The sequence below is a fragment of the Sabethes cyaneus genome, chromosome 1 (genome assembly GCF_943734655.1).
Source record: "Sabethes cyaneus chromosome 1, idSabCyanKW18_F2, whole genome shotgun sequence".
Taxonomy (NCBI): Eukaryota; Metazoa; Arthropoda; class Insecta; order Diptera; family Culicidae; genus Sabethes; species Sabethes cyaneus.
The window spans coordinates 120,698,114-120,725,877 of NC_071353.1; the positions used below are offsets into that span (position 1 = coordinate 120,698,114).

The 27,764-nt window shown below is 40.9% G+C and overlaps 4 protein-coding genes across 4 annotated transcripts; 3 read left to right on the top strand and 1 right to left on the bottom strand.

Annotated features, from left to right (window-relative positions):
* Positions 1-1,200: 1,200 nt before the first annotated feature.
* On the top strand, positions 1,201-2,171 carry LOC128732617 (solute carrier family 25 member 35-like). The gene is made up of 2 exons (XM_053825904.1): positions 1,201-1,918; positions 1,981-2,171. Exons 1-2 carry the CDS (start codon positions 1,207-1,209, stop codon positions 2,169-2,171), a joined length of 903 nt encoding a protein of 300 aa, XP_053681879.1. The 5' UTR covers positions 1,201-1,206.
* Positions 2,172-2,476: 305 nt separating this feature from the next.
* Positions 2,477-12,868, top strand: LOC128738747 (dynein axonemal assembly factor 4-like). Its single transcript, XM_053834101.1, has 2 exons — positions 2,477-3,370; positions 12,638-12,868. Exons 1-2 carry the CDS (start codon positions 2,477-2,479, stop codon positions 12,866-12,868), a joined length of 1,125 nt encoding a protein of 374 aa, XP_053690076.1.
* Positions 12,869-12,874: 6 nt separating this feature from the next.
* Positions 12,875-15,367, bottom strand: LOC128738756 (uncharacterized). Its single transcript, XM_053834113.1, has 3 exons — positions 15,183-15,367; positions 14,681-15,106; positions 12,875-14,625 (listed from the first exon to the last, which is right to left on the bottom strand). The coding sequence occupies exons 1-3, from the start codon at positions 15,266-15,268 to the stop codon at positions 12,924-12,926; spliced, it is 2,214 nt and encodes a 737-aa protein (XP_053690088.1). The 5' UTR covers positions 15,269-15,367; the 3' UTR covers positions 12,875-12,923.
* A 10,249-nt stretch (positions 15,368-25,616) lies between these two features.
* LOC128734011 (glyoxalase domain-containing protein 4) lies at positions 25,617-27,743 on the top strand. The gene is made up of 3 exons (XM_053827967.1): positions 25,617-25,891; positions 26,066-26,115; positions 26,496-27,743. Exons 1-3 carry the CDS (start codon positions 25,802-25,804, stop codon positions 27,214-27,216), a joined length of 861 nt encoding a protein of 286 aa, XP_053683942.1. The 5' UTR covers positions 25,617-25,801; the 3' UTR covers positions 27,217-27,743.
* The last annotated feature ends 21 nt before the right edge of the window (positions 27,744-27,764 follow it).

Below are 27,764 nucleotides of genomic sequence, written 5' to 3' on the forward strand. Positions count from 1 at the left end.
CTCGACGCAACATTGCCACACCACCGCGCTCGAGTGTTGCTTCAAGTTTTCAGTATAAAACCATGCAAATGTAAAAAAAAACCTACAAATACACGCTACTCCGCAACATGCATAACAGAGGGTGCTAGTGTGCGAGCAAAATGTGTAGTACGATGGTTTTTAAAGGATTTTCATCTATGTGTCATGTCAGTTCGTCAGTGGATTTATTATAACGCGAGCTGTGTTAAATTTTTGACATTTTCCAACAATTTCGACACCCAACAATTTCAATTCAAATGTTTTTAGCGTATTCGTTATTTCGTAGAACCACCCAAACAATGACTGCGTGCGCCCTATTGCGCAGACTCAAATTTTCGCTGCCCAACAGTTCGATTTTCCCTTCTGTCAGCTGATTCTGCTTTTCAGAATTTATCAATGTTCAAAAATCAAATCAAGGAATAAAATTTAGGACGTTTAATCGAAGGTGTCAACGGATCCACCGCAGCGCAGCAGTGCAGTGAGCCATGTTAGCGGAAGGCGTCTGACCAACGCAATGCAATGGTAAATATACGGGCAAAAACATGCATCCTTCGCGAGCAACTTTGTTTTGCTACAGATATTTACAAAAAAAAACACACAAGAGAAAATTTTCTCTTTCGTGACTTGATCGGCTGGGAGAACCTCTTCTATAGATAAGCGACCGACACGATCTCTCTGGCCCCGACTCTGATGGTTGTGATCGCGATCGCGGGTTGTGTAGAAACAGGATGGAAAGGAAAGAAAGCCGCGACAAACATGGCTGAACTTTGGTTTGCTTGGTTTGCTGGTGATGTACGATTGCAGTTGCAGTTTTTCCTGAACGCAGGAAGAGACGAGGCGAAATGAGGGGTTTGCAAAAATAGATTTTGCTTCCAACTATCATGATGCGCTTAGTTTAGTGTTGATTAGTGGTAGAAGTAGAAGTAACTCAATCCGTCCGGTAAAAGTCCACCCTGTTGTTGAAAAGAATTCTGCACTAGAATTAGGTACATGTGGGATTCAATTTGTTTTAATTAGCGGCTGTTGATGAATGAAAAAAATTAGGGTTTCATGAAATATTGCCAACTGTAAAAAACGTGCACAGTCTGTGAAAATGCAAAAATTACATAATTGCATCTGTTGTTTTTCGTTTGTGCATTGTAGGACGACAGCCAGAGTTATCGTCCTCGTCCGCACTCGACGCTCGGGATGGATTTTCTGCTGGGAGGTTGCGCGGCGACCTGTGCCGGTGTTTTTAGCAATCCGTTCGATGTGATCAAGACACGGCAACAGCTGCAAGGAGAGCTGGTCGATGCAGCAGAGCTACAGCGAAATCCGTACCGTTCAATTCCAAAGTCAATCGAATCGATCCTAAAGGCCGAGGGATTGGCCGGCTTGCAGAAAGGCCTGGTTTCGGCGTTGGCATTCCAGTTCACGATGAACAGCATTCGATTGGGAATCTACCAGAGTGCGGAGGACTTCCAGTGGACACGTGGTAAAAGCAAGTTCGGCACACTGGTGTACTCAATCTTCTGGGGCGGCTTGAGCGGTGTGATCGGGGCAACCGTGGCCTGCCCGCTCTATATGGTAAAAACCCAGATTCAGGCCACGTCGCACGGCAAGTATGCCGTGGGTTATCAGCACAATCACACCGGAACGTTAGCCGCCCTGAGTGGGATCTACCGAGCGGGAGGACTGCGCGGATTGTGGCGAGGTTATCCGGGAATCGTGACCCGAACGGCGATTGGATCTTCCGCCCAGCTGGCTACTTTCTCGACATTCAAGGAGTTCTTCGTGCAGTTCGAGCTGTTCCAGCAGTCCGTTGCGTTCACCGCTTTTGCCGCCAGCATGTTCAGTGGGTTCTTTTGCTGCGTGTTCATGTCACCGTTTGATGTGATTGCTACCCGGTTGTTCAACCAAGGTGAGTCTAAAGTCTCGTCACAAAAATCAGTTGTAATTTTTTTGCAATTTTAACAATTTAAGGCGTGGACGGAAGCGGCAAAGGGATGCTCTATCGAAGTGTATGGGACTGCTTTCAGAAGACATTGCGTGCTGAGGGACTGCACGGTTTGTACAAGGGCTTCGTTCCAAACTATTGGCGCATTGCACCGCACACCATCCTGAATTTAACCTTTTGGGATCAGTTCAAAAGCTGGAAAGACCTATACTACTAGCTTGTTATTACTCTACAATCAATTTGCATAAAATAGAGCAGAATTTTAACAAAGTGATATTATTCAACAGTTGTTTTAAGCTTGCGTATAAAATGTGAACATAGGCGAATGTCAAAACACACGAAATATATAGCGTACATTTAATTTTGTTATGTATTGCGATTATTAATTCTTCAAGTGAGTGAACAACCCTCTTACACGTGGGTGCTCACGTGATGAAAATTCAACATCGTTTCCATAGCGACTTCCACCGTTGTTTGGTCGGTAAAGAAAAACACGTGACAGTCGAGTGTCGAACAAACATCATGCCTGTAATTTTAAAAAATCACACTTGGGAACAAACCCCAGAGCAGGTAACGATCCGCGTGCCTTTTCCGGATAATCGACTGTGCCGGGACGAAGTGTTCACCAGTGTTCAATTGCTGAAAATAAACAAGCCACCGTATTATTGGGAGGTGCTTTTGAAATATCCCGTCCAGGACGAAAACAGTCGATGTTTACTGCTGGAAAACGAAGTAATATTTATACTGCAAAAGGTAGAATGTGGACAGGAGTGGGATCACCTGGAATTAGACTGTACCAAAGCTGATCGAATCCGAATGAAAGAAGAGCTGCTTGCAGCTCACCAAAAACGCTTGGAGGAAAAATCGAAGCAGCGGGCGATTGAAAAGGATCAGAAGAAGAAGGATGAGATTTCCAAACAGATTGAAAGAGACAGTAAAGACCGAACGGATGGTGAAAAGCTACTGGAAGAAAGCAAAAGACGTGAAATGGAACGAATGGAGCGAGCGAAGGTAAAACCACCCTCGAAGCACCCGGACACCCCGCATCCGAAAGTGCTTAAAAATCCTTCTGTCGTGATACCGTCGGTTCGAGCGAGCGGCGTAGTGCAGGTAACATTCACCAAGCGCAACTTTGTTACGCCGAAGCGAGAATCGATGGAACCGGACGAGCAGGAGTGGATACGGAAACAATCGGCGGCCCGAAAGGCGGTGGGTTTCGTTGACGATTGTGACCTTCGACCGGAGGAACGTAATCCGGAATGGTTGAAGCAGAAGGGTGATTCGTTTTTCCAGCAGAAGAACTATCTGGCGGCAATCTCCGCCTATTCGGCCGGGATTCGGCTGACCAAGGAGTACTACTCGCTGTACCTGAACCGATCCGCGGCGCATTTTGCACTGGAGAATTATCAAAGATGCGTAAGTAAAATTAGAGAACATCCCCTTAAAGCCCCTATTTTGCCCCTAACCACTACGTGTACAAGTACTTTTCACCAAAATTGATACTTTCTTCATCATAAAAACATCACCCATGACCCACAGTTTGTTCACATGGTCGAGAGGGATAGACACTCTTATGCGAGAAAGACGGACAACTGCAAAAAAGCTGCGTCGTAAACTTTCAAACGTCGTGATTCCATAGAATCTTCAAATAAATTCAAAAGATTTTGCATCAGTTTTAGCTCTTGTTTATGACTAAACACTGCACAGTGGTCCAAAAGGGCGAAAAGCGGAACTTTTTTGCTAGTGTCTTTTGCTTTCATTCTATCATTTATGGTCTTTAGCACTTTTGTTCGTATGAATATCCCCCTTAATCTAAAATTGTCAAAAGTTAGCCATTGAAAATAAAAAAATGACTTTTTTGTGTTAGGAAATATATACATAGTTTCTTCGACAAAGTTGTAAATATTGTAAAAATAAGCAACTTTGATGAAGAAATCAAATTTCTATCTTTATCGGGTGTTGAACTATACAGCATTATTCTTTGAAATCTGTTTAAAAATTATTTTTTCATTCTTAGCTATTGTTATTTGCATTTTACAAGAATACAATGTTCTAGGCAATCATCGAAGCTCTCAAAAGACACGTTTTCGCAGAAGACCACTAATCTCTGGGACCTTTACTTACTGAGTTATTGCATATTCAAGCTTTAAATTTGCATAGTTTCATGAGCCCATGGGGTAAAATGGGGCACGTGGATTTAAGAACTCAGTGCTTCATCTTATACGTTATACGTTATTCTTGTAAAATGCAACTAAGAAAAGCTAAGTATGAAAAACCAATTTTTAATGAAGTTTTCAAGCATCTGCCCTATAGTTCAGCACTCGATAAAGATAGAAATTTTATTTCTTCGGCAAAGTTGCTTGTTTTTATAAGATTTACAACTTTTCCGAACAAACTATGTCTATATTTCCTAAGACAAAAAAGTTATTTTTTTATTATTATATATAGTTTCCTTGTGTCTGACTGTAACGCTAGATCCAAGCAAGCTGTTGAATGAATTTTTTTCATTCTCCACTCCAACACGCGTTGTGAAGGTAACAATGATTTCAGTCAGTGGGTGGGTGAAATAGGCAATTTGATGGGCTGCCACATAATGCGATACTGATTTCAACAAGTCCTGCGCTTGAATAAAAACATATGATTTTTAAACAAATTTTTGAAGCAAACGTCAACCGTTTGAGATTGATGGAGTAAACGTGTGATTTGGCAAGTGATGACAAGGACAGCCTGTGATTTAATCAAACAATAATTGATTATCAGAAGCCGCCAAAGTAGCGCATACTTAATTAAAGCGCGAAAACGCATATCCTGTTGAGTATCTTTAGTCCTACAATTGCTTCTTTCGGAGTTTCTGACGAGAAGCGTAACTAAAACCCTTCCCGAATTAGGTGTGGGATGATATCTGAATCACACAGAGGTAATGTAGCGTGTTTTCTTAAACACAGTCTGGTGTTTTTTCAAGGAACACACTCAAACTTTGATGATAAAAAAGCAAAAATTCACCAAAATGTGGTTTATGTGGAAAGTGTTGTTCCATGATTTTGTTGCTAAACTGATCCGATCTGAAATATCTCAATATAAAGTAACATAAATATTGAAGTCCGCAAATTTAGATTCTAACTTTAAGAATTTAGTAGAAGTAGTTTTAGACATTTACTGTGAAGTATTTTATTTCCAGTATTTTAAAAGTATTCTATTTTTTAAAGGACTGGGTCACAAAAAAAACCTTGAAAATATCCAATAACCAAAGATTTGGTATTGCATTGACTCGATTTCAAGCAAATAACTAATTCAGAAGTTTGTGCGGTTTACTAAAACGAAGGTTGTTTTTGTAGTTGTGGTCCAACGAGTGATAACGGATTGGGCAGCAAGCGTCTACCCGGTATAAATCAATCGATATTTTCTACAATCATAATTTTGGCGAGACCGAATCGAGACACGGTTCTAAAATTGAGTACTTTTTCAAAATGTAATCCATCGAGCAGCACGTTCCTCGTGATCTCAGATTTTTGCTCTTTTATCTAAGCCCCATTTGCTTCCTTTGTAGAGTACATGTGTTTTAATTAATAGAAGGTTGCCAATTTCACAGCTGTTTCACTAATAAATTTTACGCGCTACTGAACTGTAAACCATATTAGATTTTCGAAAATTTTGGTATCGTGGCTAGCCACGACGGGTCAATCTAGTTTTCATTACAGTAAGCGATGACTAACTTTTGACAGTTTTAGAGTAAGGGGAATATTCATACGAATAAAAGTGCTGGAGACCATAAATGATAAAATGAAAATAAAAGACACTAGGAAAAAAGCTCCGCTTTTCGCCCTTTTGGACTACTGTGCACTGTAGTAGGTGATTCTAGCCGAAGAAAATTTGGGGTCTGCGAAATCGGCACCAATTTTTCAAAAAAGCCAATCTGCAAAATGTAAACAAACCGAATGAGGGTCATTTTTTGCTGGACTAGCATAGGGAAAGAAACCCTCACTCGGAAATTGAGCCTAAATTGTATTTGAAATTGGACTTCAATTTAGAGTGATTCTAACTGCCAGTTTTAATTTGAATTAGACTTGAAATTGGTTTTAAATTAAACTTAAAATTTTATTTTAAGTTGGAATTGAATTCGACTTGAAATCAAATTTGAAATTAGGTTCAAAATTGAACTTAAAGTTGGAATTTGGCTAGAAATTGGATTTAAATTGAGCGGCCCAGTTAGCTTAAAAGGCACGATGCGGGTCTAAGAAGCCAGTCGTCGTATGTTCGAATCTCTACTAGGCGGTGCTGCTAGATAGAGTCAGTAGGATTTTTGCACTAGCCCCGTAACTGTCCTACAACAAACAAGTGTCAAGTCTTAGAAATACGCTTAGGCCAAGGCTTTTTTTTGGATTTAAATTGGGCTTGAAATTAGACCTGGAATTACATTTGAAATTGAACTTGAATTTGGACGTGAAATTAGTATTCAAATGTGACATAAAATTAAACAGTGGAATCCAACTAGACTTGAAATTGGATTTAAAATCGGGCATGCAATTGAACTCAACGCTGGACAATAATTTAGACTAGAATTTGGACTAATTTTCACTTGAGATTTTACTTTAAACCGAACATGGATACGAATTTAATCACGAACTTTAACGTGAGATTAAAATTGATATTTTCTGTCTTATTATAGCTCTCGTTTCACTTCTTTTCTGTTTTTCAGTCCTGTTTTTCACTTTTTTCCATTATTTCTGTACCGTTTTCTTGGTTTTTGTTTTCACTTTCCTTCCGTTTTTCCTCTTTTTCTTTCGTTTAACTTGTTTCTGTCCCGTGTTTCCTATCCCATTTTATCTTATTTTTAGTCCTGTTTTCCCTCAAGATATTTTGTGTTGTTTTCTTTCTCGTTTTCCGTCTCTTCTCTTTTTCCTGTTTTTCGTTTCCAGTTTCCGTCTTTATCTAACTCTTTTTATGTCTTTCCCTTCTCGTTGTTCATGTTCGTCTATGCCATTTCTACTCTTTTTGATGCCTTATCTATCCTTCTTTTCTGCCACATTTATTCTTGTACTAGCTGAGTGCCCGATCTTACTCCGGGAGCCTTTTTCTCACAGCCACTTGTACATCGGTTATTGTAACCGAAATGCTTATAATGCAAAAATACAACGCTTGTTTCTCTTTCGGACGCTCCTTGCCATTTGTCAGCTCCCCCTCTTTTGTCTACCCGGCCTTTACGGAAATCCCTATAAACCCCTATAAAGAAAGAAAAACAATGCCATTTTTCCTATTTGCACCTTCCGCTTTTAACAATGGCCACCCCACCCATAGGAAATGAATAGTTTTGTTATTGTACTTTTCTAAACACAGCTTTTTATTTATTTATTAGTTTAGTATTACATGCTAACCTAATAAAAAAAGTAGAAGGTGCAACAGTGTTTCTTCCATGGATACAACCAACCTGTCATTCCTTTCATCTCACTTCAAGACAAAACTTGTTTGTAAACAATGTTTTTAGTGTCATCACCAGGAGCAAGTATGCACAAATTGTTGGCTGAGCCCACTCTGCAGCATGCCACATAAAGATTACCAAGGGAAAAACATGGTGTTCTCAGATGAACTTCACGCTGTTTGAATGATTGCCCCTGGGACTCAAACAGAGTCGGCCAACAACAATTAGCACTAATGAGCGAACACTTTTTATACAGGTCACTTTGATTCGGTGCATAATTACACTTGGCAAATCTACAGCTACGAGCGTTGCAGTTTAGTGTTTCATATTTTGATTTTTTCTGTTGTACGGATAAATTGTTACAGTCATGTGGGCGTTACTCCCCCCTTCTCATCAGCAACCTCCGGTCATTAGCTCCTTCTTTTGTCCTGTCCTTATGGGAGAACCGTCTAAACATTTCGGCCCCCCTGTTGTCAACCCCTTCAGTGCTGATTCTCGTTTGTCAAGGAACATGTATGCCAAGTTTGATGAAGAACGGTCAAGCCGTTTCGGAGTTATGGCCTCCCCCCTATTAGGGACCCTCCCGCACCTATTAGGGAACCTCCCTCCCTTTTTGTTGACCCCCGAGTGCAGTTTCTCTTATATCAAAGAACATGTGTGCCAAGTTTGGTAGAGATCGGTCAAGGCGTTCTGGTGTTATGGTGGAACATACAAACATATAAACATACAAACAAACATACAAACATACAAACATCCAAACATACTCACGCTCACTTTTATATATATATAGATAGATTGGCATGTATGACGAGGTCTTGAAGCAAAAGTTCCCGGTAGGGGTTGTGCTTGTCGGCTTTGCGAACGTCATCACCTTGGAAGTCTACGGTGAATCTATCAGAGAGGTTGAGTTGACGGCTGCCCACACTATAAGCATAGTCAAAGATTGGATGCGCTCCAGGGAACTGGAGCTAGCCCATCATAAAACGGAGGTTATCGTGGTGAACAACCGCAAGTCGGTGCAGCAAGCAAAGATCAGCGACGGGGATTGCACTATTTCGTCAACGCGGTCCTTAAAACTCCTGGGAGTCATGGTCGACGACAAGCTCGGCCTCGATGACCACATGGCAGCGGGCATTTTCTGATTCCACACAGGGCCGGTGGACACATCGACTTATCCCGGAAGTATACGGGTGGGTCGACGGGCGCCACGGTGAAGTCATCTTCCACCTGACATAGATTGTGTCAGGGAATGGTTGTTTTAGACAGTATCTGCACAAGTTCGGGTACGCGGAGTCTTCCGCGTGTCCCGAATGCGTGGATGGTGAAGAAACTGCAGAACATGTTTTCTTTATATGCCCTCGTTTCGTGAGCGCGAGAAGCAACATGTAGGCAGTGAGCGGACAGCCGTCTAGCGACTGCTACTAGTTCATTGTTAGAGACTAGAGACTAGACCGTCAGCATTGTCCCTCTCTTCTACACTTTCCAGTGTTGGTGGCCATATCGTAGGCTCGTGCGTAGGGAAAAGTCCCTCCAAGGTAGCCTTCAGCTTATCCGGACAAATCTCCCTGGCTGTCTCACAGCTTTTGACTTTCGCTGCCTGGCTACCGTTACCGGGTGGAACTCGAATACACAGTACAACAACTCGCAGTCGTGACAATCGGCAGCGAACTCACACAACGATTTCGCTGTCGGTTGTCACGACTGCGAGTTGTTGTACTGTGTCGCATTGATTGAGATTAATGCTGACCGCCTTCAACTTTTGATATGCTGGCGCTGGGCATTGGCAACCTCCCATCGTGTGGTTACTTCCAACAGCACGCACCTCGGTGGTTCCGTGCAGTCGCTTGCAAAATGGCCGTTCTCGTCACATTTCCGACATGATTTAGATATATCTGAACCTTCTCAGTTTCGCACTTGGTGCGTGAAGTTCCAGCACTTGAAGCATATCGGCATTTGCTAAGCCAATGGATTTTAGCGCAGTTCAATGAACATCTCTCCTTTCTGAGTCCGTCTTGTTCTCATCACTTTTTCTCCGATTTCCTTCAACTCCGGGACTTCTCGGACTTCGCTGGATCGGAGGATCAGTGCACGTAGACGCTCGCTTCAACAACTATGGCAATGAGCCTTTACTACCGTCAAGGCTTAGGCTTCGTCTGCTCAACGTTCTGGTTGCTCCCGTTTTGTTTCTTCTTGTTCTTCCAGTATGCTATCCGATGCCTTTGCCCTAGTCCGAATTTGCTCACTCCTCATTCTTTGTCTTTCTTGATCTTCTTCTCCAAACGTTTCGCTCTTCCTTTTATTTGTACGCGGGTTTGGCTATGGAGGCCTTTTCGGTGTACCGATACTGCGGCAGGCATGCTTCACTAAACGCGCTTTCAGCGGTCAAGGCCCTAGCCTGCAGGGATCCGGCATCATGTAGACCGATATGTCTGCTGGATACACGTGGAAAACTCCCGCAGAGGGTTATCCTGAACAGACTGACGGGGTACGCGGAAGGGAAACACAGTCGATCGAACAAGCAGTTCGGGTTCCAAAAATTAAAGTCCACGGTGAATGCTACCCTGACAGTAGCAAAGCGTGCCACAAAGTCGTCCAAGCCGAAGCGAAGAGGAGATCGTTTTTGCACCATTGTAACGAACGACGTAAAAAACGTCTTTAACAGTGCCAATCGCTGCATAGAATACATGTCGGTATCTATGCAGAAATCTGAGAAATTACTTCCGGAACCGGGTGTCTGTTTACGAGACCGCCAAGTGGCGTACGGCGATGAACATTACGTCGGGAGTTCCGCAAGGCTCCGTCGTGGGACGGTATATACAATGAGGACTTTCAAGCTACTCAGAGGTGTGGTAATCGTCGGCTTTGCGTGTTATCGGTGGCCGTAAATCACTGAAAGAAATGAAAATGCTGGCGATAGAGGCGATTGGAAAGATCTAGAACTGCTTGCAGGCGGCAAAGCTACAAATTGCCCACCACAAAACGTCAAAAGTCCTGCTAGTCAGTAACTATAGAGCAGTACCGCTGCAGTTGCGCTGTTATCACCATCGTAGAACACGCCATCAGCTCAACGCGTGCAGTCAAGCATCTGGGAGTAATGATAGACGACCGATTGAACTTCAACGGCCATGTCAACTACGCCTGGGGGAAGGCGGTATCAATGCGGTAGCTAGAATCATGTTGAATAGTTATGGGCCTAGTAGCAGCAAGCGGTGTCTGCTGGCTAATACATCCTCGTTGATACTGCGAGGTCCAGCCTGGATCACCGCGCTACGAACCAAGCGGAATTACGTAAAGCTGGACATTGTGTATCGGCTCATAGCCGGGAGAGTGGCCAATGCATACAGAACAATATCGAACGTTATCGCTGGAATGATCCTCATTGGCATCATGCTTTTTAAAAACAACGAGTGTTACGGATAAAAAAGCACCAAAATAGTTCGGAAGCTGGTGAGAGAGGAGTCGTTGGTCAAGTGGCAACAAGACTGGGACACGGCCGAGAACGGTCGCTAGGCGCACCGTCTCATACCGGTTCTGTCGACCTAGTTGAACAGAAAACATGAAGAAGTCGGCTTTCACCTGACCCAGTTTCTTTCGGGTCACGGACGGTTGCTTCAGACACGCCGCCAGACCAGTCTGTCCGAAATGCAGAGGGATGGTAGGAAAACCACAGCACCTGGCAGCCGAGAAAGATTCCTTTTCACTTAGTCAAATAATGTGCTCTTAAAAATCAAGTTGTTTGTCGTGAAGTCGATCAATAGGGGGACCCGGGGCAAGATGAGCACCCTAAGCTCAGCTTCAGTTTTGGTTATAAAAAGCACGATTTTTCTTCAGCTAACCGTTGCTAAACAGTTGTTCTATTATCCATCTAACTTTCCTATACAATTTTGGTTTGAAATATGTGAAACTATATTGAAAAAAATGGAATAAGAAAATTGTTGTTTTTTCACCCGCCTGAAGCATACCGGGGCAAGACGAGCACCCCCACGGGGCAAGATGGGCACCTGTTTAATAAATGAATTTTTTGCTTAAAGTTACGTTCCTAGTTTTTAGTAAAGCCTTAATAACTAAACATTAGTTTCAAAAGCGTTGAGTTAGATGAAAAAGCCGGTGGTGAGGTAACATTTTTAAGCAACTCGATTAGTTTACCAATAGTCACTTTTAAGTTCCGAGCTTTAGGGACTAAAGTTTGTTAAGGGATTCGAGGTTAAAGTTGCATAGCTGTTTTTTAAATTTATAAATGTGCATGGCTGTTTATGAAAAACCGTTGCATTTTTATCGATTGAATGAATTTTTTTTTTGTTTTGCTAGTTTGAATGCCAAAGCTCCAAGGGGTCACTCCATACTAGCATTTTTAATTTCAAGGATGTGATGGATCATCGCTTTCTCTCGTTTCTTGCTGAATATGATTTTAAATGGTCTCATTTCATTGGTATTCGTTACTTGCTCAAGCATTTTGGGATATCATTCAAGAATTTACATCGGCATGCCATAGTTTTTTGCGTTTCTTCCGTATCTTGTAATGAAATAACCTTTTACATTCAACGCGTCAACGACAGCTCGAAGAAAGTTATTCATTAACCGTTTTCGTCCCAAAAACATTTATTACGATAAAAATAATTGAATTTGGCCCCAATTTTTATTTTTGCAAGCTATGTTGTAAAGTTTAAGGGTGCCCATCTTGCCCCGGGAAATGGTGCTCATTTTACCCCGGCAAAACGACATATTTTTAAAATGTTACAAAATATAAAAGAATCACTAAAAAATATTTTTAAACGATTCAATTGGGAAAGTACATGTTGTTCAATCGTAAAAGGGCTGTAATTTATAAACAAGCATCTTTTATTTATTTAAAATGCTTATTTTCTGATGGCAAAATGTTATAAGAAATCAAGGCTGTCAGAACGAAATTTTATTTCATGGAATTTTTCCAACAAGCGCGTGATATTTTATGTTCAACGCTAAAACATTACTTCGTTTCGACACAATCTAATAGTTTGTGGGAGTTTTTTAACCAAAAGCTGTTTTGTAGCTGTGGAATGGAGGGGTGCCCATCTTGCCCCGGGTGCTCATCTTGCCCCGGGTCCCCCTACGTAGAAAATATTCCGATTCGATGGTGCAGAAATATTGAAATAGATACTTTTGTCTATACGTCAAAAAATTGTAAATTTTATATCTGAAGTTACAGAAATTCACCGTCTGTTATTTCCAGAAGAAAATGCGAAACGAAATATTAGACTAAAATTTAAATTTCTCTGTTTTTCCATCAGGCAGAGGACTGTTCAACGGCACTGGACCTGCTGCAGCCACCGATCGAGGCGAATCGACCAGCTCGCGTTGCATCCCTCGCCCGTAGAGGTGCTGCCCTGGCGAAGCTAGGGTTCCTTCGTCAGGGTTACGAAGAGCTGGTGGCAGCCGCAAAGCTAGACCCCGAAAACGACGGGCTTCGGCGGGAAGTGATAATGCTGCAACAGATGCTAGAACAAGAAGATTCTGACTAATTACGATAATCTTTATTAACAGTTAAATTCAATAGGTCAAAAGAAACAATCCAGTTTATTGTTCCAATATCGGTATTTGCTCAGTTCCATGCAACACCGAAGCTTTGTTGATGTCGAGTGCGTTTATCAGTGCCTTCGGCGAAGGATCTCTTCCACGGAATCGTCGGAACACTTCGGATGGGTGACAGCCCCCACCGAGGGCTAGGAAAGTGTTTCGAAAACGTAGACCGACATCGGATTGCTGTCCCGTTTGTTTCGCTTCAACAAATGCGCTGTACACGTCGGCCGCCACCATCCGAGACCAGATCCTGCTGTAATAGGCTGCCCCCCAGTCCCCGGAGAAGATAGGACTCATCGAGCACGGATGGGCGTCCTTTTTGTCCAGTGGAAATGGATGAAACTGGGGGTAGAGCTTCTTCACAATGTCTAACCAGTAATCGGATTGCAGATGCAAGTCTAGGTCCAGATTGGAGAAATAGAGTTCACGACAAAGCTCGTAGCCGGCCAGATGTTTGTGACGCTTTAGAATCGAATCAACACAGAGATCCGGAAGCGTTTCACCTGTTCCATAATGACTGCTGATGGAACGAATTACGTCCGAATTCTGCAGCAGACTGGTTAATACGAATCCAGAAACTTCAACGGCGTCCCATTCCACATTGGAAAGACCTGCCACCTCACTGTAGTGCACTTCGGTGAGCATGTGCTGTAGGGCATGGCCGAATTTGTGGAACAGGATCTGAACGTCGTCGATTGTTAGAAGTGAGGGTTTTCCATACAAAGGAGCTGGAAAGTTGCATATGAGAGCGGCTAGTGGTTTTTCTTTCGCTACTGTACTGCGGTTTACGATGCCAACCATCCAGCCAGAATTTCCAGCAACTGATATTTTCTCTTCCTCTCTGCTGTACAGATCCATATAGAAGCCAGCAATCGGTTCAGTTCCCTTGCTCGCATCGAAAATATCGTAAAAACGAACGTCTTCATCCCACGTATCAACACCGGTTCGTTCTACAATCCGTATGTTAAACAATGATTCCGCCAGACTAAACAAACCACCAAGAACCTTCGGCATTGGGAAGTATTCTTTTAGGGCTTCCTTGTCAAACTGGTGCAACTCTGCAAATTGTCGTCGTTTCCAATATGGAACATCGAAGATATCCAACGAATCTTTGAAGCCATTTTCATTGGCAAATTTTTGTAGATCTGCCATTTCGTTATCTAAAGCAGGACGAGCATAATGGAACAACTCATCCAGTGTGGAGCGCAACTGTTCAACCGATCCTGCCATCTTCGTTTCCATTGACATATGCACATAACTTTCGAATCCTAGCAGCTTGGCTTGACGCTTTCGCAGCGAGCGAATCGTCTCAAGATGGGTACTGTTTTCCAATCCTCTATCGGAATGATTGGAACACTTGCGAGTATCGGCCTGCCACAGATTCCAGCGTTGTGTTCTATCTGGACAATATTCCAAAAAGCTCTGCACCACAAATGGTTGTAAACTGACTTTCCAAGGACCTTTCACCACTTGCGATTGATCTACGGCTAATGCCTGTAAAATCGAAGGCGGAAATTCCTTCATCACTGCCGGATCTTTTATTACATGCGAAAACTTCTTTACGGCCACTTCCTTTTTGCCGTGGAACTTTGATCGCTCATTGGTCAAATTCAACATAACATCTCGTAACTCTGTCTTAGTTGGTTCGTCTAATGTAATCCCACCTAATTTCGATTCCAACAGGTATTTTTTGATTAGTCTGTAAAAAAAAGCAATTAATTTTTGAAATTATTGAGACCGGCTTTAAAATTTACCGATTTTCTTCCGACGTAAAACTGCCTTCCTTCGCATCGATGGCCTCTTGCAAAGCGTCATAGATCGGCAGGCTGTTGAACTTAAATCTACGAGCTGCCCGCGCTCGTTCGTGTATCGTCATGTAGCTTTTAGTCGGCATTTTGGAACTATTGCCAAGGTAGAGTGTCTTAGCTACGCCCCAGGTAGTCTCAAGCGGAGCTACAACCTCTTCCAGCGGTAACAGGATGTCCTTTATCACATCTAGACCGCCTTCGGCAGCGGTGATCTTTTCCTCCAGAGCACGAACCGACCGTTCCACGCCGGCCGCCTGCTGGCCGATTGCGCCGACACATTTCTCTATTGTTACAGTGTTGAACTCTGGTAGGCCATTTTCCGTACGGGTCAGTGGATTCCGTTCGGTAAGATCCTCGCCAATTTCCGGCACTCTGTCATCAGGATGAATACGCAAAAAAGATGCTAATTTTGGTTCAAGGACAAAATTTGCAGAGAAAAAAAACTTACAGTACAATATATCCGTGGCGCTTTGGATTTGCCAGTAAATTTGACCGGGTTAAAAGCAAACGTTTTCCGCACAATGAAACTGCCATCGTTAATATCAAACTGGCATACTTTTCCGTTCTTCTGAAGAGTTTTGTAGCTTTTTACCTGACTTTCCGGCACTTTTTCACCTTTGCACTCACGACACGATTTGTTTTTGTAATATTTTGCGATCGCGATCCCACGGGATAGATAAACTTCAAAAAAGGATGACGTTTAGTGCCAATGATGTATGGACAGAGGTGCGGAAAAACTTTTCATGGGTCCCATTAAAATATTACGTAACACAGCAGGGTGAGAGCTTCGATGAAATTCTGAACAAAATGAATCTATGAAGATAGCTCACGGGGCGAATCACTTCAAATTTATTATCGTGCTTTGCAGCTGTACCTGGATTAATCCAGATTATTTTCTCTAATGCCAATGTATATGACAAAACAAAACAGCAACATTGCAGTTGTCACTCTTTCTCTTTCTCATTCACAGCATTTGCATTGTCGCACTTTTTGTGCAAGTCGCACTTTTAGACTGCGGTGTCCAGTAAGGTGCAAAATGCGGGATAAATATTTTAAATATATTTATGCACATTTCATTACTTTTACACGGGTGCTAAATATATTTACCGGTATTGATGAATATTTTACGAAAGTTACCACCTTTTACAATACGATCTTGAGCTGTTAAGTCACATAATAGTATACCAGGGGCTTGCGATGGGTGCCATGTTTTTGTTGCCAACATCTCAGCACATCTCAACAAGGTTGGCAGCAAATTTACGTGTCAGACGGGCGCTTTTCCAGCAATAGCGCCCTTCGTTAAGTCGACTGTCAAACACCGTTCGTTAAGATAGAGATAGCACCCCGCCACAGAGAACAGACATTTATGTTCATATAAAATTTCATCCAAAAGGTGTGTAAAGATTTAAACGAAACACTAGCGACATCTATCTCACGGTGCACCCGCTGCGTTACGACCACGTTGCCATATTAAATATATTTTCTTACTATGTTCGGCACATTTGAATAACAGGCAACTAGAATAAAAGTTACTGTAGCAACGACAACGACTTTGTTTATTTATTTTGCTTGCAACTTTTACTGAATTGAAAAATTAGTGACAAGTGGCCTTATAAGTGGCACAAATTCCGGCATTCCAGAAAATCTATCATTCCAATAATCGGGCGTTAGACCAACGGATGAGGATACCCGTTCGTAGATTTCTAAATGGGGTTCAAACAAGGGGTCGGACACTCAGCACATAGTGCCCCGGCACTGCAGAGATAGCAAACGGCACACCTCTAAAGCCTTATAAAAATAACATTTATAGGGCTTTACACACCTCCGGTTCAATTTTACATATGAAATGGGAGCACTGCCAGTTGTCAAAATCATCTCGCACGGTTGCCAGATCTATCAGATTTTAACGAATTTAACAAATCTTCCAGTTCGGCACTTTCGGTACAGCACCGGCACAGTTCGGTTCGTTTCAAGTCGCCTAATACCACAAACTATACAGACACCACGCGTAGAACAAAAAGCATAAAATCTCAGGGACCAGTTTCATTTGAAGTGAGTGAATCTCGTCCCTCGCATATCTCACGTATCTCACGGCTCTCAATTACTATCTATCCCTTTTACTCGTACTGCAAAATAGGAAATTCACTCGTGCATCCAACTCAGCAACCCGGTTACTTACATGTTTTTTTCTTTACCCCAAATAAGCAATTGTTTACGAAATGATAAGTCACAGCTAAATAATTTCTGCCATCGTCAACTTTCAGTCACAGCGACGTGGATCATAATCCGAAGAAATTTGGCCACAATGCGTCAGGATACACTTTAGTGAGGCTTTAAAACGTGGATCTGAGTTACATAACCGCCACTCGGTTAGTCCCAAAGGAGGATTCCCCAAGAAGGATGAAGAATAGTGGTTGCTAAAGGATGTAATTTTCATGGGAGACGTTCGATCGTACTCCATAGGTCGCGTTCTGAAAGTCGATAGTAAAGATTCCCAGTACTGTCGGCTGGAGCTGGCAGCTCATCGGGTGGCAGCGCTGCCGGAACCCGGAACTAGCGGCGGCAATAGCAAGAATAACTTTGCAAAAGCATCAAATCCTGGCAGGATTATCGTTTGTTGCGAAAAGATGACTCGCAAGTCATCAAAACGGCTACAACATTGCGTGTACCGAATTACTTTCAGAAGATACCACGACGGATCGTGCTGAACCCACATCGACTTGATCGACTGGAGAAACTAGGTCGCAGTTATTTGCGATTGCCGTTTATACGAAAGGAACTCATGCAATGATGGAGATTGAATGTAACATTATTATTTGTTTAACTTGAACAACGGTCGGCAGGAGCAGGATAGCGTTTTTCTGCCACATACTCGCATAGTTTCTTTCTTGAATGCATCTGCTCTAAATTGTTCAGAAATTGTCAGTAAAGTATCGTTTTGTTGTGGGATGTAAATAATATGATTTATCCTCTGGCTATGGACTGTGTGGACGCGATCCGTAATCTGAGCTGGTTAGGCTTACCGTTACCGCTAACTAAATGTACACTGAAGTCGTTTTTTACGCGAATTTCGGAATTTACGCGGTTGTTTTACGCGGTTTTGATTTACGCGGGACGTAACCTTCGCGTAAAAAGCGGCTTGAGTGTATTGCCGTAGCTCCATTGAAACTTCCTTTTATTAGGGTGAGTCTAAAGTCTCAGGTAGCACTGGTGGTGCTGACACTCGACCATCAATAGCTATTGTCTTACATTTTACGTGGCAATCTGGATATCTGGAAGGTGTTCGGCCTGTGCTAGCTCGGCTTGGAGACGAGCTGAAAAGCTGGGTTATTTCTGAGCATACAGATCGTAACAGAGAACATTGTTCATTCATGATCAAAGATTCAGATCAAGTTCTGTTAGCAAAAGGTGCATCCGGATCTAGTTCTGATGGACCAATGAAGATAGCTGGTTTTAAAGTGACGACTCTGATTTACTGATCGTCACTACCGAGCTAAGCTAGCTGTATCTGAGTTTACGTAGTCTTTTATGGTATTTCGGATAAATTTTGCATAGTTAGAGGTCCTTCCTCCATTCGTCGGAAATAATGAATGCAAAAAATTGTTGCGTCAGTCTCCTTCGTTCATGTTCTCAATCACCTGCCTAGTTGTAATCATTCCTTTCATGCTTGATAAATTGGCCAACATGCTTGATATTGGGGGCTTTGCCATGCCGGTCCTATCTGGACGGCAGCAATCGTTCCGGATTGTGTCACATTTCCGTTTGTTGCGCTAACCGTGGTAAGACTTTATGAGCAACCTGCTGCACCTGAAACGTTTGTCCAACGGTTGCAGTTTGGATGATGTTCCTATATAATCAGAGAGCTAACCAACGTAGGTTGGCCAGCAACTTGTTAAAGGACCGCGGTAGCTCCTGTCTAGCCGGTAGTACTGGGATGAAGAACTTTAAGTTGCTGTCGAAGAAACTAAATTTGCGATGTGTTGATCGGCTTACCGGCGTTGGTTATCGTTCCAACTGATACCCGCATAATCAAAAACTATTGGCAAAACGGTAGGTATTATAAATGTACTATATGACTAATAGTGATTGTTCGTGATATAGTTTCATATTATTTGCTACCATTCGAAGTCATGGTTGTTTAACCATTGAGGTACGATATTGTATATAGTTAGTACTAAATAAATAGTAAGAACGAAATACGGACTATGTTTCCTATTGTTACCATTTGTCGTATAGTATGCTAAATGCAAAAACAGCCATTTTGTTTTACAATTTTCAAGTGAGATGTTGTGCGTCGTCAACTCCTCCGATAAACAATATTAAAAATGCAGGTAAAACATACTAAATATGATTTTATCTAATTCATATCATATAGTTTTTCTTTTCTTATTATAGATAATTTCTAAAAGACCCAGAGTATACACATCGATAGACAAAAATGTGTACACAAGAAGGGTTACTCTGGCCACGTATTCTTCTTCATGGCCTACAGCCGTCGGGGTCAGCCGTATCAGAAACTCGTCTCCACTTCACTCGGTCCTGAGTTACTCGTAGCCGACACTCATTACGAGTCGCTTCAATCTTGTCGTCAAAACATCTTTCACGTTGGGACATTATTCGTGGTTGGCGAAGTGAACATATATTGTCGCAGTGTTGTTCGGCATCCTCACAAATTTTTTGTACAATTTATGCGAAAATAAATGAATCCTAGTTCATTACAAAACAATTTTTATATCATTAAATAGAATAAATCAACGATTTCCGGTACAATCATTTAACTATGCCAGAACCATTAGTGCAATGTTACATGCACCATTAGAGACCATATAATAATCATTGTCCCTGTCATTCAATGTGAATCGTTTTTTTCCGAAATACCATAATAATACTATATATGTAGCAGTTTTAGTACAATTTCTTCGACTGTATGTCCACCATACCAAGTATGGTATCGCGAAAAATTTGTTCGCGAAAATCAGCATTTTTGTATGGTAACCAAACCTAACGACTAGTTCGTACAATGGTTATTTCTCAGTGTACCATTTGGCACATAGTCAAAACCATTGCTGGGTATAGTCTGCATATGGTTATATGATTATACAGCAAATGGTTAGAAAACTATACGGAAAATCATTGGCGTATGGTATTTGACTATGCGGGTATTCCTTTGGCTACATACACACAGAAAAATTTCATGGTAAATTCTACCATTTTAGGGGCAAGCTTGACCAGAAAAGTAGGGTGGTTTTCAACCGACTGGGAAAACTGGTCTAGACAACATTTTCATGGTTATTTCGACTATAAGCTTGGACAATGCACGCATGGTACGGATGACCACGCATAGTAGGCATAACTATAATCTGTATACCATAAAATTGTCATCATTACAATGCTTTAGTTATCTTAACCTCTTTTTGTATGGTTTTACTGACAAGAAAATAGTCATCTTGGACTAAAAGCAAACGGAACTGCCTGATAGCAGTGACAATTTTATGGTAAAAATGACCATGCATGGTTGGGACAACTATAATTTAAAACTATACAATTGTCATCATAATAATGGTTTTGTTATCATGACCAGGTTTTGTATGGTATTGCTGACAAGAAAATAGTCATCTTAAACACGCAATGAACGGGACAAGCTGGTTGTCGTGACAATTTCGTGGTAAAAATGACGTTATTAACTATTGTTGAAATAACCATGAGTGTAGTCATCTCAACTATAAATTTTATAGTTTTTATGATTATTCACGTTATACTTACTCCGAATGAATCAAACGAATCTTTTTCAATAAATGAATGTGGTGCATTTGCAAGTATGCTTGCAAGTCACTACATTCATTTATTGCAAAAGATTCATTTGATTCATTCGGAGTAAGTATAATGTGAATGGTCATAAAAATATTTTAGACGGATTTCTCATTATCTCACAATCCGAATAACAAACCATCGTTTATGTCAATATGTATTACCTATAATTTTAACAGGAATTTTACATTTTGGAATTGTTTTCTATAAGCATTCTTGTTTTATATGCATTCCGAGTCACAACCATAATTTGCGATGTTCCGCCCGCGGCAGAGCCGGTTAAATCCGGCGTATTCAGCTGGAATATACTGAAGTGAAACCACTGACTATTGGTTTCAACTGCCTGAACATTGATCGAATGCGGCAGACTTCACGTTATCCTATTCGGGGTAAGAAGCGATTATAGACATGTGCTAAACTAACTTACAGCAATACTTACCTCTTAAAGCTGTCGTGCCCTTGCAGTTGCTGTTCTAAAAACTTTTATCATGATGGCACATCCAATGACGATCATCGGTTATTGTGACCGAATAAATTAAAAACATCTCCCGGGGGCACAACGCAGTAGAATCCTGTCGCTGTAAGTGATAGACTTTGCAACCAGCTGTTAGAGTATAGGATAATTGCAGGGCCAGCCGCTTCGATCAATTTCCATTTATATCGGATACACATTTCCTGTTAAAATAAAAAATATTAATGCATTTCCAAGACTGTTCTCTAACTTTTTACCTGAATCGCAAATGGGTCGTTCCGCAATCAATTTGGCACGGGGATACGACTGAAGGACTACAGTCAACCAAAAAAGTATTTGGATCGCAGCGCATAAATTTTTCTTTTAGTAATTTTGCGCTGTATTTTTGCAAAGAATGTTAATACATATTTTTTAAAACAATGTTTAACTAAAGCATATTTAGATACACAACAAAAATTCGGGGAAAAGCTTTGCGTTTTGAAGATAGAGTACATATAGTTTGAATTGGCTAAAAATGCAGCCAAAAAAGTATTCGGACAGTTAACTATTAGTTGAAACAAATGTCCTTTCTCGCTCAACTACTACCTTGTTGGACCATTGATGACCTGTTTTAATCTGTTTGGGATAAAATTAACTATTTTTCAAATATCCCTCTGTGAATTGCTGACCATTTTTTTACAAGAGCTCGGTCTAAGTCATTTTAATATGAAATCGAATGATTTCTCATTATAGAAATGAAATTATTTAAAAAGATGTTCAAAAGGGTTCAAATCTAGACAGAATACTGATGTTTTGATAGCGCTAGGACAATTGTATGGTGCTTATCGCTTACAATTATCGACAGTATGTTTAGATTCAACATCCCGGTATAATATGTAACCTTTGACGGCTGTCCAGGATAGTGTGCATCTTTCATCTACCTATGTAAAGATACAGACCAGCCCTGGGACCTGATTGCAGTCAAGCAATCCTCAAGATTATGAACGTTCCCAGGGTCGATTCTCAACAGGAGTTAAGTTTCTCGGTTTCACAAAAAAACCGTATCGGTGGCAATTATACAGAGCAATTCGTAACGTTTGATTTGATTGCCTGCAATTAGCGCTTTCATTTGCATTTTTCCAAACCATCACAATATTGGGGATGTTCGTTTCAGTTTACAATCGTGTCCCTTGTGACAATCCTTCGCACATACAGTCCAACAGCAAAAATATTGTATTAGACCGCAAGTGCGAAATTCGAAAATGTCTTAATTAGTATGGTAGAACCTGGCCAGGTGAAGGAGCGTCATTACAGCATAAGGTCCCCAAAGGGACTGATTAAGCAGACCTACCTAACGGGAATATAATTAAGTCGGAAATGTTGACAACTTCATTAGCTTAATCTGAGAATAGCATTAAAACTATGTTTCCAGCCCGGCAGGTAACGGCCATCATAAATGGAGTTTGTCCTTGAGCATCCTTTGTATTCAGTAGTTGTCTTAGATGTGGTTGAACTAAAATCTCGCACAAAAGTTGCACAATCTGCAACGCCGTTTGTTTGGATTTGAAAAGTAAGTTTCGTTTAAGCTTTTTTGTGGCTGCAGAGGATTCAAACTGCTCATTGTGTCCTTGTCATATTGTCATTGCCGGATCCTATGGGCGGCCAATAAACTGGCAGTAATCCTCCCAGAGTCGCTTTGCTTCTCGGTGGAAGGGGAGCACTGTTTAAACTCAAAGCTCACGATCCACACTACGATACATAATTTCTTGAATGCTAACCGGTCGATTGCCAATAATAGTATTTGTGATCACGCAAACGTTGACAGGTCGGCTGAATTCAAGTCTGAACCGACCGATCCCCCATTAGCATTAGAAATAGATGCAGATGCACCTTTTGCTAGATTTTGACGAATCTTTATTCGAAGTGGGCCAACACATACTGCCGCAATACATTAATCGGAGGAATGACCAACCGGTCCAATCAGCTCGGATCACGGATTGCATCCACACAGTTCTTACTCATAGGATAAATCGTATTATTTCCGTTCCGCAACAAAAGGACACTTTCCGAACAATCATTGAATAATTTAGAGCGAGTGCACCCACGAAAAAAGCTATATGCGGAGAAAAAAACGCTATCCTGCTTCTGCCGGCCGGAGTTCAAGTTAAACAGACAATAATGTAATTTATTTCCGGCATTTCCGGTCTTAATAACTGACCGACCTACTTTAAAAACTTTCCGACCGACCGATTAATATTGTAAACACGGAAAACTGGCGAAATCATGCAAATGTCTTACTTCTTTATCGATTAATCGTTAACTAATCACTTTTACTAATCGATTAATAAAACTACTTTGTGTTTTCTTTGTTATTCGATTAGATAAATTAATTGATTAATCAACGTATGGTCTACAGTTTAAATAAACTATCTTCCATTGTAGTTGTAATAATTGATTAGTTAAAGATACATGAAATAATATAACAATACATAATATCAAAGTTTTATTTTTTATCTGCGTTAGTCGTTCGATCAGTAAATGGATTTGGGCTTACCTAGTCCAAGTTCAAGTTGCCGTGCGCACGTCCAAATTTTTCTGATCACGGCTTCCGGATCGGGTTCGGTCGCTTCTTCCATGGGCAGATGAATACAATCGTCTTCGCCCTCTCTGTGCTCTAAGTGCGAGTCTAAGTGCTTCCGCCTCCGTCTTTTCGTAGACTACCATTTGTAATTACATCTGATAAAAGACAAAAGTCAGTATCCAAATCCTCCCTAAAACATGAAAAGGTTGTTTTGAGACACTGATGTTCCAAGATGATTTACTGATTTTTTATATTTAATAGTAACATAAAGAAACACAACGTTTTTTCTTGTTAAATGTTTGAAAACTCACCTAATTTTTAAAGAATAATTAGCCGAACTTAAACCTGTAAACATAACACGTGTATTCTGTATTTTCCAAAATGGCGACTTTGATTGACAAAAAAAAGGTAAAACAACTATAAAATTGTCAACGCGACATATTTTCATAGTGAGTTCAAAACCACTAAACTTATCCGATTACGATAACTCCTAAAAATGTTAAAACTACCATGATATTCTTGCAGTTAGCAAATTCACCAATTTCATGGTCCTGTTGAAAATTCAATATTGTTATATCAAGCTGTAAAAATATTGTCATTAGAAGTATGAGAAAAAAGTCTATTTAACCACTGAAATAGTGAGCAATTTGCTTGTTGTTATAGTAGTTTTAACCACGAAACTTCTCAAGTTGACAAAAATCATGGTAGGCACTACAATATTGCAATATAGTTAAGATAACCATGGGTACATGTTTCGCGTTACCATGGTTTTTTTCTCAGTGTAGACATCAAATCCTACCTGGACGGTAATAATCGTCTCGGCTTATGTCCCAGTTCCGACTAAAATCCGTGTCGTTACCGTTGATACACAGGAAAACATTCTTCATGCGTTTCCATTTTTTTTTTGCCAGTAGCCCCGTGTTTTTATTTTGCGTGGTAACCAATAGTTTGTTTAACGTTACTATGTAACCTGTTAATGAACTAATACCTGTATTGAAAAGTGAGACAAATGAGTACCAGTGAAGGGACCATGAGTGACTTTCTCACGTCCCTTCTGGTACCTGGAAAAATCGTTCGCGTGTTGTCTGTATAGTTTGTGCTAATACCCTAGACAGACATACAATTGTACCAGCGTTGTACCTGTACAATTGTATGTCTGTCACCGTGTACAACGATAGAATCACGCAAGCAAAGTGGTACAACGGTGGTTTCTGTACCTACCTCTTTCACCGTTGTACGAAGCTACAACTGCTCGATTTTTACTGCGCGCAGCGCCAATGACTGGTAGTTGTGATAACAAAAACTAGGCAGAATTTTAAATTAATTATTATTTTGCAAGATTTTGGCAAAGATTTAACGCTAAACGCTCGGCATCTTGAAATTTGTGTTAACATTTCGTGAATAGGAACAAAAACCAACGCTTAGACCATGCAATTAGAGATTATCGGTGATGAGCACAACCACGTACAACGTACAGCAGTATGTCTGTCACCCTTCCGTTGTACATGTACAACGCTGTACACGTACAACGCTGGTACAATTGTATGTCTGTTTAGGGTATAACATAAAAACGGCTGTGCCGAGTGACCGACCCCTTGGCTTTTTCTTAATTTTTGACAGTTTATTTCGAAGCTGCTTAGCGTTCTATCGAGGTTCTATGCAGCGAACTCAAGATAACTTGAAAGTTCGGTTAATTACTTCAAAGTGAAGCTGCTTAACAAGTTATAGATGAATATACATAAAGCTGCTTAACCCTCGTTAGACACCGTTATCCGAACTTTTGGTTACTTGGGGCATGGTCCAGCAAAAAGTAACTCTCACCCTTTTTGTTTACATTTGCGACATTCGCCCTTTTGTTAATTCTATCTAGAAATATTTAAATTCAACAGTCTCCGATTTCTTTTTGCCGCTTGAAAATTATTGGCTTGAGCCCACCGTGCTGTAAACGTAAACGATGTAAACAAACACACGCGAGGTAGATAGTAAACAAGTGTTTGTTTTTTATTCAGCCACCCATTCAGGTGTTTTGTCGGTTCAGTCCTTCAGTCTTGTCTACTAAGACGTTCACATCGTTCACATAGAAGTAGTGTTGCAATTGTTGCAGTTGAGTGATTTAGATCTTATCTCCGTATTTTATTCATAAGTGTCTTGGGATTACCTTATTAATTACCAATTGTTATTCTGGAGTTCAGTATTTTTTTAGTTTTTATTTAAAACAAAAACAGGCATGATTTCCGCTAGGGCATTGCATTACGTCTTCAAAATCGGAAACCGAGCAAAGAATGCTCACTTTTTCCGTGACGTTCTCGGAATGCAGGTACGGTAGCTAGATAAACCGGTGGTGCTCTATAATCAATGACTAATCACATTTTGCACCCGTTGCAGGTATGACGAATGTGCGGTGCGATTCAATTTTCAATGCTTTAAATGCTTCCATCTATAACGATGATTGGATGAATGATAAAATAATAATGCCCTTTTCTCGGCACAGGTTTTGCGCCATGAGGAATTTACCCAAGGGTGTGATGCTGCTTGCAATGGGTGAGAAAAGGTTTTAGTAGCTTGCGAAGAATCATTGTTGCTTTGTTCTTTCTACAGTAAATAGTATAATTGGACGAAAAAGCCTGAAATACCTATATAACGAGTAATACGAAATTCATTCCTGTTAGGCTGATAACTAAGGCGCGTGGAAAATCGATGTAATTATGATTAAATTACGTTTACGTGCTATGCTGGTACTGCCAGAATACATTGAATTCTAATATTAGAATTCTATGAAAGAAGATGTACGGGTAGTAAAAATACTCTTAGGCTACTGAGTAGTTATCCTTTTTAATTTATCCTAATCATAATGAATCACAAAGCATTGTCAAATCAAATAATGAAATATTGACGGAACTATAATAACTTACCGCTTTCAGACCGTACGACAACCGCTGGAGTAAAACAATGATCGGATACGGACCGGAATCCTCTCATTTTGTCTTGGAATTAACCTACAATTATGGCGTTAAAGAATACGCCTTGGGAAACGACTTCGGAGGCGTTACCATCCGCTCAACCGACGTAATCGAACGTGCCAAGCGGGTGAATTATCCTATGACACAGGAAGGAAACCAATTCGTGCTGATATCGCCGGACGGGTACAAGTTTTTCGTCACCAACGAAGGCGGTCTGGCCGATAAGAGTGATCCGGTGCGAAAAGTTACACTAAATTGTACCGACCTTAATCGATCGGTTCAATACTGGCACGAAACGTTGCAGATGAAGCAGATCGCCAGGAACGATTCTTCCGTCCAGCTGACCTATCATGATGGAGGGTTCGTTTTGGAGTTGGTTCAGATTCCAGGACCACTGGATCGCGCCAAAGCTTACGGAAGGATTGCCTTTGCCGTTCCGTTTGAACTTCAACCGAAGATTGACGAGCGGATTCAACAATCGAAAAACACCATTCTTACGCCACTAATTTCACTTGATACGCCCGGAAAAGCAACGGTTCGAGTAATTATTTTGGCCGATCCAGATGGTCATGAGATTTGCTTCGTCGATGAGGAAGGATTTTCAGAGCTTTCGCAAGTCGATCCCACCGGGGACGGTCAACTGGACAAGTACATCAAGAAGGACCCATTCCAGGAGGTTTAAATACTCTAAAGTATGCTCACTTAAGCCTAGGTTGACTGACCGAACATTCGACGAAATTCCAGCAGTTGGGTACCGGATTATATGGAGGATGAAGCTGCAGGTTGAGACTAGTTTTTGGCCCATATAAAAGTTGATAACAATGTTATAATGAAAAGTGTTATATACCCTTTAAAAAGTATTTTCAATGTGTATTTAGGCAAAAAAATTACCTGATACGAGATTTATAATTATTTCTGTGAAAGTTTTAGAATTGTACAAAAAAAATTCTGAGAAAAATCGACTTCGAAATGAGTATCGTTTAAAATGGGTACGATGCTTAGAGTAAGATCAGCAATTCTCAACCTAGAACAACATTGCATTGAAAATATTCCATCTGATACAATTAAATTTATTAAATTCACCTACGGAAAATCATCTGAATGAGGATCTAATAAAGTCATCCGACGTTATCTAAAGGGAAGATTTCAAAGCAGGAACAAAATAAGATTCGGTTGATTAATTGTGGATTAAATAAAAGCATTGTTTTGTTATTGCGAATTCGTCAATTA